This window comes from Oncorhynchus kisutch, linkage group LG13 (assembly GCF_002021735.2).
Source record: "Oncorhynchus kisutch isolate 150728-3 linkage group LG13, Okis_V2, whole genome shotgun sequence".
NCBI lineage: Eukaryota > Metazoa > Chordata > Actinopteri > Salmoniformes > Salmonidae > Oncorhynchus > Oncorhynchus kisutch.
In genome coordinates, this window is record NC_034186.2 from 64324465 (window position 1) to 64339830 (window position 15366).

A 15366-nucleotide genomic window follows, 5' to 3' on the forward strand; every position below is an offset into this window, starting at 1 on the left:
CATACATCTCCAGCACTAGCACGTAGCTGGTGGCTGTCTCGAAGGTGTCCAGCAGGCCGACCAGGTGTGGGTGTTCCAGACACTGTAGTATCCTCAGTTCCTGGAGCACCTGCTCACGCCGCATCAACCGCTTGTTGACATGTTTGGCTGCCACGGCACGCTTGCTCCCACGCTGGTCACAGCGCTTAGCCACTGAGAACCTTCCCCTGCCCAGTTCTGTGACCTCTGTGTAGAAGGACTCAAAGTTGTTCTTCCAAATCACTTCACTCCCATCATCGGAGGCCTCTGGGAAAATAGAAACATTGAATGTTAAAATGCAAAAGTACTGAAGAAGTAGTGTGAATATAGAGGATATATTGTGCCCCCACAGGAGTCTACAACTCAACTCAACTTAATGTAACTCAACAGTGACTAACCTGAGACTCTGAGGCTGGCGGAGGATGACACGCTGCCCACTACGTTGGTGGCAACACAGGTGTACACCCCATCATCCTCCACAGACACACCCATGATGAGGAGAGTTGCCTCACCCGTGTCACTGCAGATGAGAGAAGGGAAGTCACAAGGTAAGTTTCAACAATAGCAACATTTCCTTTAATTCAACTACAACAGAACATTGTCTTCCAACTGCTAAGTCATTTTAACGCATTGCAATGATCACTGCAAGTCCCTCTGGACAAGAGTATCTGCTGAATGACTAAAATGCAACGGAAAATGTCATCACTGCCGATGTGTACCTGTAGGTGATGCTGTAGTGTCCGTCGTTGCTCAGAGTGCTGTGGTCAGATCCTCTCCAGGTGACCGAGGCTTTTGGTCTTCCACAGACCTTACTCCTCAGAGTGACACTCTCCCCCAGGTTACAGGTCACATCACTCAGAGGCAGCAGGAACTCTGGGGGTACTACAGAGGTGACAGACAGACAGAAGACACGCGAGTTTGACTATGTCACATGCTAACTAGCCTTCCAATATACTAGCATCCTGTCCATGGGGTGTACTTTCGTTTTTCCTGCTGCCTCACGCTACAGAAACAGAAGACAGGCTCCTTGCCCTACACACTGCTCTGGCTCAGAGGAGGATATTTACTTGCAAACTACACAATCCCACATCTGAGCTACCCAATAGACAATAGAAAGTATGCAGTACAATACAAGACAATAGCAAATGGTCTTATTGAACCCCTGGATTGTGAAAATATAGATGTGTCATTCAATTACTGCAAGCAAAAACATTTAAATGTATACATACCATCATAGATGTAGTTGGGGTTTAGAAGCTGAAAGAAAAATATGAACACAAATGTTTCTTCTCCAAATTAATTTTACCCCACAAACATTAAATAATGACATTAATCCATTAAATTAGGTTAATGTAGAGAAGCTTTAAGTCTTACAGCCATACTGAGGTTAACGTGGAGAAGCTTTAAGTCTTACAGCCATACTGAGGTTAACGTAGAGGGGCTTTAAGTCTTACCACCATACTGAGGTTAACATAGAGGGTCTTTAAGTCTTACAGACATACTGAAGTTAACGTAGAGGGGCTTTAAGTCATACAGCCATACTGAGGTTAATGCAAAGGGGCTTTAAGTCTTACAGCCATACTGAGGTTAACGCAGAGGGGCTTTAAGTCTTACAGCCATACTGAGGTTAACGTAGAGGGGCTTTAAGTCTTACAGCCATACTGAGGTTAACGCAGAGGGGCTTTAAGTCTTACAGCCATACTGAGGTTAATGTAGATGGGCTTTAAGTCTTACAGCCATACTGAGGTTAATGTAGAGGGGCTTTAAGTCTTACAGCCATACTGAGGTTAATGTAGAGGGGCTTTAAGTCTTACAGCCATACTGAGGTTAACGTAGAGGGGCTTTAAGTCTTACAGCCATACTGAGGTTAATGTAGAGGGGCTTTAAGTCTTACAGCCATACTGAGGTTAATGTAGAGGGGCTTTAAGTCTTACAGCCATACTGAGGTTAATGTAGAGGGGCTTTAAGTCTTACAGCCATACAGGTGATTATCAAATCAACTCTACCTTTACAGAAACTTTATTAGTCAGACAGTCTTGAGACTTGCGGTAGCCGTTTTCCATCTTATATTCCTTCCTGGTCTCCTTATCTCTCCTCTCAGACTTTCTCCTGATGCGGAGTGCTGTGTGCCACGAGGATGACTTCCTGTTCCAGACAAGAGAATGAGAAAGAAAGGGGAAAAGAGAGAGACATAAAAAGGAAGAAAGGAAGAGAAAAGTTTAACATCTTTGTCTACTGTTTCACTTTTATGATGGCAGAGCTCATGATGTGAAAATGGAACTGTCTTTGGAATGATAAAGCTTTTAATTTATTCAGGTTGGTACATGGAGTAGCAGCAGTGTCTGTCTCTTACTTGATGGTTCCTTCGGGGAGGTCGGGGATGATGGTGGAGGTGTGACCCAGTACGTAGCCGGGGATCCAGCCCTCGGCGGCAGGGCCCTGCTCGGTGGCAGCCCGGAACACCAGGAACATGTTCTGCTGATTGGAGGCCAGCATCTGGACCACCTCGCCCTGGGAAACACTGATCTCATCCTCCTTCAGGGCCACGTAGTCCTGGGTCACCAGCATGGTGCTGATGCTGCTGCTGCTACTACTTTCACTCTGGAGGAGGGGGAGGCAGGGGAGGATGGGAGGCAGGGGAGGATGGGAGGCAGGGGAAGATGGGAGGCGGGGGAAGATGGGAGGCAGGGGAAGATGGGAGGCAGGGGAAGATGGGAGTCAGGGGAGGATGGGAGGCAGGGGAGGATGGGAGGCAGGGGAAGATGGGAGGCAGGGGAAGATGGGAGGCAGGGGAAGATGGGAGGCAGGGAAGGAAATGGAGTCAGTAAGGGTTTCTAGGTATGGTTACACAAAGAGAGAGGCATAGAGAGAGACTAAACCAATTCAAATGTTATTGATTTGATTGCACATGAGCATCATGTGTTCATCTGTTTATATGCTAGAGCTCATGCACAAAGAAGGACTCATTTCAAAGCATTCATTACAAAAGGTTCAGAAAGTAGAGTGAGGAAAGTCATACTGTAGCAACTAGCAACGTTCCTACATGTCTCATAATTAGACCTTCTCATTTGTAGAAGCGAAGACAAGGTATCCAGAAGTCAGAGACAGAGGAGAGTTAACACGGAGTGGGTGTCTCTCAAAGACAGTGAAAGTAGAGAGGAAACAGTCCGTTTCATGAGAGAGAGCCTGAAATAAAGTTTGAAGTGAGGCCAAATGCATTTGGTGTGAGTCAAATGTATTCAGGGGCAAGGCAAGGAGAGAACGGGAACAAGGATGTGTCATCAGTCCCACAGAACCAAGACAGAAACGAAGCAGTATGGTCAGAGCAAGAGCTAAGAGAAAACAGGAAAGACGGCAAGCGTTTCTTTTTACATCAGAGCTCCTCTCCTTGCAGGCAGGTGAAGTCGAAGTCAATATCAATTTTCCATTATAGCAGCATTCACTTGCATTTAACCCATAAATGCCTCTATGGTTTTTCAGATCAGACCACAATAGGCTGAAGCAAAGGGACAGCAAAAACTCAGGTCATGTCTAGAAAATGTTAGAGCCAAGACAGAGCTGGGTGTGTGAAGTTAGGGACGCAGAGGCAGAGAGTCATACTGGAAACACTTACCAAGGGAGAGGGGAGGACACCAACATACCGTACAGCAAGCTGAGTTACTGTAGCAGTTAGCTGCTGTACCAACCAAAAACACACTGTTAGTAGAGTCTGAAAGACAGCAGGAGGGATGAAAACTCACACCATAGGCAAGTTAGTGTACTTAGATTGTTTAGTATGCACTTGTGGTTCCGATGACACAGGAGAACTTCTGGTCAGTCAGTAAGGTTAGTAGGGACTAAGCCGGACAGAAGCCTGGGTCTCGAGTAGGGCTCTTACCCCGTTACTCTGCGTGGACTGTAAGGACTGCTCACTGGTGGAGGAGCATGTGCTCATGCGGTCTATATCCTTGCTGTGGGTAGAGTGGCGGTGGCTGTGGCTCTCCCTGTGGCCCAGGGTCGAGTCTCCACTATCACTGTGGTAGGAGAAGGAGCCAGGCCGGCTAGCTGGGGAGGCTGGGACCGCGGTGGACCAGAAAAAGGAGCCTTTCTGAGCTGGGCTGCCCGGGATGAATTCCTCCTTTATGGGGCAGGTCAGTGGAGAGACTGCCCCTACCCGAGGCTTGGCAAGATTCAGAGGGGCCACAGCCAGCCGTGGGATGGGGATCTGAGGGTCCTCCCCAAGGTAGCTCTCCTTGAAGCTGCCCTCAGCAACGCCCAAGGACTTGCCATTGCTGTTGGTTCTGCTGCGGGGCCGGGGACCCTCCAGCACTCGCATCTTGGGGACATCTTGGGGCCCCAGGTCCCCCTCTGCATGGTCAGGAGGACAGGGGGTCTGGGAGGAGGAGGAGGGGGGTTGTCGGGACCACGTACCTGCTGTTCTGTCCGGACCGTCAGACCCCGGGGGGTGGTGGTGGTGGACAGGCTGTGGGATACGGGAGGAGGGCTGGGGAATGCGCGAGGGCCGGCGACTCTGGGGGCCACACAGAGAGTTACTCCCAGGGCCCACTACGGAGCTGCTGCAGCCACCTCCTGCCAGGCCACTGCTGCTGCTGGGGGCCCCCAGGCCTGCTCCACTTGCCCCCACGTGGTTCCTCTGGTACTCGATAGGGGATGTCAGTGCTGGGGGACACAAAAAGAGAGACAGACAGAAAGAGAGAGAGAGATAGAGAGAAACAGACAGAGAGAAAGAGTCCCCTCAGTGGTATGAGTACACACTGTCTAGCTATGAAACAAAAATATAAAAACATTCTTTGCATTTTGCATTCCAGTACATCATGCTGTAGTTCATATTATGGTGTGCTCTAAACACTTATTTTCTCAGAACGTTGATACATTCTATTGAGTGGATGACTACACAGGGAGACAGATGAAACATTGTAATCATATGATATGATTATGCTGCCACCTGGTAGAAGCTAGCATAATATCACTACACAGTTACACAGATGAACCGTGATGTGTCTTTTTTTACCATTGAGAAAGTTGCGCTGGCTCTCCAGGATCTGGGTGATCTGGTGGACCCACATCTGGCTGACTCCAGGATTGGCTGAGTGCATCACGTAGGTCTCCACACCGCCACTGGATGACCGGGAGGTCAGGGTGAACTTACAGGGGTCATCTGGGCTCTCCTCCAGGCCCAGCCAGCTCACCTGGACACACACAAGATATAGGGGAGAGGAGGGGATGTGAGTGAGTGTTTTCAGAATTAGACAACTATTCAAATGACTTTGGCCCTTAAGGCAATTACTATCCCAGCAATGTCCAGCCCCAAAAAATCCATCCACTTTAATATGATCTAAGTGGATTGATTAGGGGAGATGATCACGATCGATGCCCCATACCTTGACACTATTCTTGAAGAGGTATCCCGGTTGGGAGTAGCCTTTCTTCTTGTCCAGGGGCTCACTGAAGATGACGATCTGTTCGAAGAGGAAGACCCTCCTCTCCTTCATCCGTGTGAGTAGCCCCCCGTCCTGATCTGATACCATGAAGGTATCCTGGAGCAGCAGTCTGCCTTGGGCGACAATCTTGCCCTGCATGGGGGAATACCAATGTATCGCCTGTCTGGTTAAATAAAGGTTTAAGGCCCAATGCAGCCGTTTTATAACCATATCAACATATTTCTGGGTAACAAGTAAGTACCTTACTGTAATAGATTTCCATTCAAATGGGCAAAAGTAGCTTTTAGCAAAACTGAAACCTAGCGGTTATTGGCAGAGGTTTGAAACTCTTTGTTATTGGTCGATTAACCAATTTACACATGGTGATGTCACCATGGAAAGCCAAAACTCCAACACATGCAAACCAGGTGATTAGAAGGTTATGTGTAGATTGTATTTTGAAATTTTGAAAAAAAAACAGGAAACAGAATTTTGACTGAACTGGGCCTTTAAATAAAATACATACAAATAAAAGGAGAGAGGACAGCCTCAGACTCATTCTTAGCCACTCAGATGAAATATGCATATTATATGCATAATATTATATAATACAACGAGTGAAAATAGAGAGAGAGACAGCAAACCCAAGCCCTTCTCCCGTGTATCATATGATCCATGTGACTTAACGGCTGAAATCAAATTCAAGTAAGCTATTTTGGAGAATTTGTGACCTTCTAAACTGAGCCAGATCGAACTGAAAGACCACATTCTCTATTCCCTGAATAAGATAGAGCCCGTGAGTCTTACGTCAAAGCCTTGGAGACGCCCAACGTTCATCATGTCGTTGCATCTTTTGGGCACAACACACATGACCTCCACCGCTTTCTGAGAGAAACAGAGAAGATAGAAAACACCATTTTAGAGGGAAAGAAAACATAATATATTATAACAAGTATAACTTTTAGATAAAAACAAAATCATAGCAATATTAATGCTCGTCAATGTTATTACGGGTGGAAGGCCATCAAATCAAACCCAGATTGTAGTTCTTACCTCCAGCTCAGTAGTATCTACTGCAGCCTTTTTGGAGAACTTGAGTAAATCCTTCAGCAGGAGCTGGTACTTCATGATGCGCTGCACAGGCTTAATGAGAAGATCAGTGATCTGGAGTCTGTGGCCCAGACGCTGCTTGAGCTCCTAAAATACACAGGGAGCCATTAAATTTAGTTGCACACAGTAAAAACAAAGGACTGTGTAAAAATATAACACAAGGTATGAGAACAGGAAACAATGTGGCTCTTATGATGAAATATGTGCTCAGTTCGAGAGACTGGAATAAACCCCCTTGCGGGGTATGTGTGGAGGGAGTGTGTGTATTCTTACCTCAAAGTAAGTGTCTATGTACTCAGACACAATGTGCTCCGATTTGGGCTTGTTCTGACAGTACACGATGTACATGTGTAACCGTCGCTCCTAGCAGGAAAACAAGGAAACAAAACAAGGGAAATGGTGAGGAAGTGGTATTATGGTCCATGCTATCTGGAATCCTTGGGATGTCTATACCCCATTTAATTTAAAATTAGGGATTATGGTTAAGGTTGAAGGGTTAATGTTAGGGTTTAGCACTAACCTTGTTATGATGCACAGCGACATCCACTATTGATGGTATATTTTGGCCAATGAAAATCATCAAATCGCTCTTACTTGTTTGACGAACAGGGGAGCCAGCCTATCAGGATCCTCCAGGCACTTCTCTAGCTCACCCAGGAAGAATCTGCGGCCAATCAGAGAAGAGTATGAGAAATATTACTATGATAAATACACTAATATAAAAGTCAAACTAATATTAACGCTAGTACTGTAGGTAGGTACTATTCTCGACTTACTCTCTATGCCAGTCGTAGATCTGGTGGATATTCCCAAACACTATCTTGTCTTTTCCCCTCATGTCGTCTGGCACGCCGTCCTCCTTCATTTTGCTGATGTAGCCCTGAAGGGGAGATAAGATATTCAGGTGACCACAGGACTAGACACAGTGCCAAACTCAGCCAATACTATTCCAATGCCCTGTCCACAAACAACCTCTGCCCCTTAGGGCACTTGTGGTGATCTGATCTGATAGGTATATGCACTACATGTATGTTTAGAGGGCAAGGTGGAGCTGTTACCATATTGATTTTACCTATACAGTTCATTTCGATGTATATGGAGAGCCTAGGGGTCGTAAGGATTAGGGATTGTTTTGTGGATGGGACCTAGCACTTTGACCAAGTCTAGAACGTGAACAGAGTGTGATGGAGACGAGTGAGTCATTGATTATGGGCCTATAGTAAAGTAAGAAACAAGGTGTTCTCACCTCCACCACTGAACCCAGGTCTCTCACGTAGTCCCTCTCTGTCTCCACCAGCTCCAGTAACACATAGCTGTAGGGAAGAGAGGTGAAGTAAACAATGAGAGGATTGTTTAGCTGGACCACCACAGGACAGTTTTATCTGATGACTCAGGGCATATTGTAAGCTTTGAGACCCTAGAAATAGAATTACTAGAAAGGGCCCAACACCAGTCCACCCATTACGGCCTCATTGGCTTGAATGAGGGCGACCCTTCTAGTCATTCTGTTTCTACATATGAGACATGGAGGAGTGAAACTGAACTCACTGGCGTCTTTTGAGGAAACCCGACTTGCGCTCGTCCATCTCATCGATGGGGGAGGAGGAGGACAGGAGGGAGTTGTCAGAGGGGTTGAGGGAGGGGCTGCTGCTGTCCCCTTGTTCCACAGAGAGAGAGCTGGGACGGTCCTCCAGGGACTGAGAGAGAGAGAACTTACTGTATATTCATTGTGAACATGCAGTGAGTAAGCGGAGCTTCTCCATACAATCACTGTGCGAGCAGAGAGAGCAGTGGTGTTGCTGCTAAGAGGGTGTGACAAAGTATGGCAGCATTTAAGTGCTGTGCCAGGTCTTATGAAGAGAAGGAGTCAGTTGGTGTGGTGACTCAAATGGTGGGCCATGGCACCACAGATGACTGGTGGGCCATGGCACCGTCACACGTCACATCCACCCTGGCACCAGACTGGCCTGAGCTGAGCTGGCAGTGTGTGTGTGTGTGTGTGTGTGTGTGCGTAGCTGACAGCAGTGTGGTAGACTGATGGATGGCTGTATCTTACCATCTTACTCTTGACCAGCTCCTCGATGGCACTGACCAGCTCAGCCGCACTGGGTGTCTCTGAACTACTGGGTCGGCCCGATAGACGAGAGGCCGCCTGGAAGGGAAGGAGAGAGACAGAGTCAGACAGACACAGAGACAGAGGCAGGAGCGAGAAAGTAGAGAGAGCGTGAGAGCGAGAAAGTTAGGTGTGTGGTTTAATGTTCAAATCAAATGTTATTTATCACATGCGCCAAATGGTTACAGTGAAATGCTTACTTACAAGCCCTTAACCAACAATACAGTTGTAAGAAAAGTGTTAAGTAAAAATGGATAAGTAAAATAATATATATATTATATATATATACAGTTGAAGTCGGAAGTTTGCATACACCTTAGCCAAATACATTTAACTCAGTTCTTCACAATTCCTGACATTTAATCAGAGTAAAAATTCCCTGTCTTGGGTCAGTTAGGATCACCACTTAATTGTAAGAATGTGAAATGTCAGAATAATAGTAGAGAGAATTATTTATTTCAGCTTTTATTTCTTTCATCACATGGGTCAGAAGTTTGCATACACGCAATTAGTATTTGGTAGCATTGCCTTAAATGGTTTAACTTGGGTCAAACATTTTGGGTAGCCTTTCTCAAGCTTCCCACAATAAGTTGGGTGGATTTTGGCCCATTCCTCCTAACGGAGTCAGGTTTGTAATTCCTCCATGCTCGCACACGCTTTTTCAGTTCTGCTCACACATTTTCTATAGAATTGAGGTCAGGGCTTTGTGATGGCCACTCCAATACCTTGACTTTGTTGTCCTTGTGCCATTTTGCCACAACTTTGGAAGCATGCTTGGGGTCATTGTCCATTTGGAAGACCCATTTGCGACAATGCTTTAACTTCCTGACTGATGTCTTGAGATGTTGCTTCAATTTATCCACATTATTTTCCATCTATTTTGTGAAGTGCACCAGTCCCTCTTGCAGCAAAGCACCCCTACAACATGATTCTGCCACCCCTGTGCCTCACGGTTGGGATGGTGTTCTTCGGCTTGCAAGCCTCCCCCTTTTTCCCCCAAACATAACGATGGTCATTATGGCCAAACAATTCTATTTTTGTTTCATTAGACCAGAGGACATTTCTCCAAAAAGTACGATCTTTGTCCCCATGTGCAGTTGCAAACCGTAGTCTGGCTTTTTTATGGCGGTTTTGGAGCAGTGGCTTCTTCCTTGCTGAGCGGCCTTTCAGGTTATGTCGATATAGGACTCGTTTTACTGTGGATATAGATACTTTTGTACCGGTTTCCTCCAGAATCTTCACAAGGTCCTTTGCTGTGGTTCTGGGATTGATTTGCACTTTTCGCACCAAAGTACGTTCATCTCTAGGAGACAGAACGCATCACCTTCCTGAGCGGTATGACAGCTACGTGGTCCCATGGTGTTTATACTTGCGTACTATTGTTTGCACAGATGAACATGGTACCTTCAGGCATTTGGAAATTGCTCCCAAGGATGAACCTGACTTGTGGAGGTCTTGGCTGATTTCGTTTGATTTTCCCATGATGTCAAGCAAAGAGTTTGAAGGTAGGCCTTGAAATACAACCACAGGTACACCTCCAATTGACTCAAATTATGTCAATTAGCCTATCAGAAGCTTCTAAAGCCTAAATTTTCTGGAATTTTCCAAGCTGTTTAAAGGCACAGTCAACTTAATGTATGTAAACTTTTGACCCACTGGAATTGTGATACAGTGAATTATAAGTGAAATAAACTGTCTGTAAATTGTTGGAAAAATGACTTGTGTCATGAACAAAGTAAATGTCCTGACCGACTTTCCAAAACTAGTTTGTTAACAAGAAATGTGTGGTTGAAAAACAAGTTTTAATGACTCCAACCTAAGTGTATGTAAACTTCAACTGTATATAAAAAAATATATATGTTTACACTACATTTTATGAATATTTTCTGGAAAGTATCTGTCACTGTATTAAAGATGTTTCTACATATTACAGCACATGATGACATCATCGCATCATAAATTCATTTCTTAGAGACGCTCACCATTGACGTGTTTTGACACCGCCCAGCATTCCAAATGACCCCATAAGGAATGGGTGTGGTCTCCCTAATCAGGGCCAAATAGGGGCCTAGTGGGGCCAGGCTAGCATGGAGGATACAGGGGACGAGGCGGGGGTTGGGGTTGGTTGGAGCAAGGTTCTGAGCACTGGAACCACAGCGGAGCACATGACTGAACGATGTATATGTGCTGTTAAATACTCCATTACAACAGGGATAACCCGGGCAACAGGTCAATCACAAGCACAGCTAGTCTGGCTAAACAATAGCAACAGGCTAAACAAGGCCAGGTCTTTAAAGGGGTAGTCAGTCAGTTCTAGTCAAACTTCACTAACTACAGCAAATGGAGTATTCGTCACATCCGCAACAATAGTCCTAGAGAAACATAGGGCAGCGAGGGTGAGGAGAGCATGACAGGATGGATGGCTGGGAAGTAAAATAAAGTCAGGGCTGGTTGTTTGGTTGGTTGGATGTGGGAGTGTGACTAGAGCGTAGGCAGTTACATGGAGAGGTACGGGAACTGAGACAAAACAGAGGCAGAACAAAAATCAACATAAAGCTATGGTAAAGTTAAAGCAAAGTTAAGAAAGAAGAGAAAACAATGATATTAGTGTCAAAGAAACGCCTATCGCTCTAGTTACAATAACTGTTCTGTGATGATGAATGAATGAAGCTAAACTGCATAGGTATAAAATATCTACCTTTTCAGACAAACTGGTCTAAAATAAATACATTCATTGATTTACCAATGTCTCTTTTTATTTTCCAAAAGATTTTACAGGAAAGATGATTGTCCCCTCTTTGATATACTCTAACTAAACATCATGGAGGCCTGTTAAGTGTGTGTGAGTGTGTGTGTGTGTGTCTCACCTTGTCGTCCTGAGAGTCAGCCTGCAGCAGGCTGTGTTGTTGGATGGCCATTGGGGGAGGCAGGGGTACAGCATCAGCCCCCTCCTCTCCCTCCTCCTCCCCACAGCTCTGCATCCCAGAGGAGGAGGACTTGGACAGAGTCCCACTGCTCAGCCCCTCGTTCCTCATCCTCTGTAGAGGGACAACAACAACAGAGCTTACAACTACATAGAACACAATCGGCTCAAAATAAAGGAGAGAAGGAAATTAGGGAGATATTTCATGTTGAACAGGTAATGTAAAAGAGAAAGAAAGGAAGTGATATATGAGTGATAGGGGTGACCAATTGAACGGACCTCCTCGATGGTCTCGTCCTGTGGCGTGGCGGCATTGTCGTCCGAGTCTTTCTGGGAGCCGGCGGAGTCTGCGTTCTTGCTGCGTCCGTCGCGGTTCTTCTTGTGCTTGTGGGCCAGCTTCTTGACGTGTCCGTCGGCCTTGCCGCTGCTCAGGCGCCTCACTGGGCTGGTCAGCCACTTCCTCAGCGTGTTGCCCGGTCGCTTGGGCCCTGGGGAGCTGTGGAAGCCCAAGGTGTGGCTGGCGCCAGGCTGGATGGCATCGTTACTGGACACAGACAGGGTGTCTGCAGGAGGAGAGACATGGAGAGAGAGAGAGAGAGAAGGAGAGAGAGAGAGAGAGAGAGAGAGAGAGAAGGAGAGGTCAGTCACAGTGCACAGTATCTTGGGAATGGGTCTGAATTCAGCTATGAGGGTAGCAATGAGATTAGATGCACTTTTGCAAGGTACTTCATTACCTAGGAGGCATAATTATTTAAGTATCTATACTCAGACATTCCATTTTAGTACATGTTGGTTAGAATGGAGCATCGCATCCTAACATTGTGTGTCCACCCTCTGCATTGAAGTGTCTATCGATAGACGTTCCTCCTTTGAAAGTGAACTGGATGAACCTCATTTTAAAAACCATGGAATACACAATATTATATAAAAGTTGCATAAGCTATTCTATCTGTGTGTGTGTGTGTGTGTGTGTGTACTTTAGGCGGAATGCCCACCACCTCCCTCTCCTGTGGTTATATCTCCCCTGAGAGGTGTGGGAGAGGACTTGGCTGAGGCTGTGGGTTTAAATGTGGTGCAGTGTGGGGTGCTTCTGCTGATGTAAACTGAGGGATGCTACTCAGGGTGGATAGATTGCCCAGGTCCCGGCTTCATAGAAATCTTGTATCCTTCAAAAACAGAACTTTTGATGAATAGACGGATACGTAGTGCATTCTCCATGTGTTTCTTCTGTCTCTGTGTGGCCGGGTTCTTAGCCCACTGACAGCAGTAGAGTAAAGTGACCAGTGAGTTGACCTCTGTGTTCTCACCGGTTGGTTCTGTCTCTCAGTGAGTTGACCTCTGTGTTCTCACCGGTTGGTTCTGTCTCTCAGTGAGTTGACCTCTCTGTTCTCACCGGTTGGTTCTGTCTCTCAGTGAGTTGACCTCTCTGTTCTCACCGGTTGGTTCTGTCTCTCAGTGAGTTGACCTTTGTGTTCTCACCGGTTGTTTCTGTCTCTGTGTGGCCGGGTTCTTAGCCCACTGACAGCAGTAGAGTAAAGTGACCAGTGAGTTGACCTCTGTGTTCTCACCGGTTGGTTCTGTCTCTCAGTGAACTGAACTCTGTGTGACCAGATCCTCCTACTGATCTGTTCTAACCACAACAGCTTCTGACAGGGCATGATGACCATCCTGGACGGGTCAGGGTTCCCCAACAATGCACCACTCGCTCAGTAAAAATAACATGTACCTACAGTATGTTGCCATGAGAAAAGACAACAGGCCTTTTAAAGAATCTTAGGACTTCTAACACTGAGAAACAAATCAATTCAAAACAACAACATATGACCCCATGATTATCATGTACTGATCGGGCCTTTGGCATGTACTGATCGGGCCTTTGGCATGTACTGATCGGGCCTTTGGCATGTACTGATCGGGCCTTTGACATGTACTGATCGGGCCTTTGGCATGTACTGATCGGGCCTTTGGCATGTACTGATCGGGCCTTTGGACTGATCACACACATATTATTAACAGGGTGCTGCTGCACTAGTGCATCGTGGGTCATAGTGGGTCTCAGCAAGGAGAGAGGAGCGTGTGACTTTTCTTTTTCATTTGTACAGTGAGACTCAGGCCAAAAGGAGGATACACCCATGGCCATGTCGAAAGGGTTTCTCTTAGCAGCCAAGAGCAATCTCAGGAGATGTTCTCAAGCCAGGCCATGGATGATTTCATGAAGTTCCTACAGCTGTTTTCCTAAAGCTACAGCACAGTAAATTACTTCCATACTGTTTCAAAATGTTGGCTGAATGGTGCGCCAGATGAAAGACAGTGTATGAATAGAGTTAATAACCTTCCCTTCAGTTTTAATTCATCATTCCATATGGCACTATGTTTGCTACAATTGTTTTGATGTGCATGCAAGGGTGCCATTTTCACAAAATGATTCAAGGTGTCATTTGACTGCTTTATGATGTCACATTAGGCCTGCTGAGATGGTCTGGGGCTGCATTTCATTGGCTCAAGCTTTGATACAGGCAGGGTTGGATTGTGACATCATGACAGTCTAACGAAGTCAAATGGCACTAAATGATGTCACAATGGGACTGCTGAGGGTGATCTGAGGCTGCCAATGGCCCAGGCCTTCATTCGTTCCTCAGACACGGTTGGATTAGACTGACACATCTCTAGACCTACAAAGAGCCCAGGAGCAAATAAGCCCAGGAGCCTTTTGGGGCTACTTCATCCTCACGTTTAGCCATACTTTTTCTCAAGATGGTGTGCATTGACATTGGCGTGCAGCACTGCAAACTCCCAACCTGGTCCAGAGTTGGCATGGATATCACACCAGACGAGTTGAGACATGTGGTGGAGAGAAGGGAGGAGTACAAGACCTCCATCCTGGACTCCATAACCATGCCTGACGTGGACTGCACCATCTTGGCCCTCGGGGGGGCATTTCTGGTCATCTGCCTGGCTCGCCTGTGGCTCAGCAGAAGGAAGTGGACAAGGCAAGGCCAAGGGAAAGGAGGACTGCTCCAGTGCCAGGCTAAAGGGGACAGCAACAAGGCTGTTCTGATGATGGAGCTTCAGGAGAAGGTTCTGCTGAGGATGGAGGGCATGGAGCAGCGCCTCGACGCCATGGAGGACTTCATCAGGTCAGTCTCAACTCTTAGCCTCATGCGTATCTAAATGAAAGGGTGCTTGGTACCGAAAATAGATCACGTCAACTATAGATAAGGGCCAGAACTCACTTCCATATAAGATGAAATTGAAGGTTAAAATGTTAATCTCATAGCGACATGTATTAATGGACCACACTGATTGGTACGTTTCATCTTGTGCCTTCCTTAGCTGCATGAGGAAGAAGAGGACCATGGAGAAGACAATGTACGGCAAGCAGGAGGCTGCTGGTGACAAGAGCAAAAGGGATGCCCTGTGCTTCTCTGACTGCTCTGACAACTCCAATTAATGTCTCAATACCTGTTTATGGACACTGTGCATTTCTTTAAAAATACATTCAACTGATTTGAAAATAAAAGATTGAAAAAGAAGTAGCCCTTCCTCTCCTCTTTTCACTCTGTGGGGAATAGCATTGTATGTAGTTACAGTATATTCTGATAGACACTTCACATCTTTACATCATTCGTGACAGCGAACATGTGTGTCACAGGGTGGGGTGGATGGTGTGTTTTAAGGGGGATCACAATCCTTAGTTAAAATGGCTTCAGGAGACCTATATATTGTAGTATAATATCCTCCTGATATAAAGCATGTGTTCGCTCTACTCTCGATCTAACCCA

General features: G+C 46.2%; 1 protein-coding gene across 3 annotated transcripts in view; it reads right to left on the reverse strand.

Annotated features, from left to right (window-relative positions):
* Nucleotides 1-15366, reverse strand: part of LOC109901700 (triple functional domain protein) — a 148306-nt gene that overhangs the window by 3256 nt on the left and 129684 nt on the right. For 2 of the 3 annotated variants that reach the window (XM_031786915.1, XM_031786916.1), the window contains 19 exons: nt 11864-12147; nt 11529-11699; nt 8605-8700; nt 8097-8245; nt 7795-7861; nt 7325-7428; nt 7143-7212; nt 6822-6911; nt 6492-6635; nt 6246-6323; nt 5400-5591; nt 5030-5207; nt 3896-4677; nt 2372-2619; nt 2025-2163; nt 1248-1275; nt 738-900; nt 417-538; nt 6-285 (listed from right to left, as the gene is read on the reverse strand). In XM_031786915.1, coding sequence (XP_031642775.1) covers nt 6-285; nt 417-538; nt 738-900; nt 1248-1275; nt 2025-2163; nt 2372-2619; nt 3896-4677; nt 5030-5207; nt 5400-5591; nt 6246-6323; nt 6492-6635; nt 6822-6911; nt 7143-7212; nt 7325-7428; nt 7795-7861; nt 8097-8245; nt 8605-8700; nt 11529-11699; nt 11864-12147 — 3385 coding nt within the window. Of the gene's footprint in view, nt 1-5; nt 286-416; nt 539-737; nt 901-1247; nt 1276-2024; nt 2164-2371; nt 2620-3895; nt 4678-5029; nt 5208-5399; nt 5592-6245; nt 6324-6491; nt 6636-6821; nt 6912-7142; nt 7213-7324; nt 7429-7794; nt 7862-8096; nt 8246-8604; nt 8701-11528; nt 11700-11863; nt 12148-15366 lie in introns of those variants that run through there. The other variant, XM_031786917.1, reaches the window with a different exon arrangement.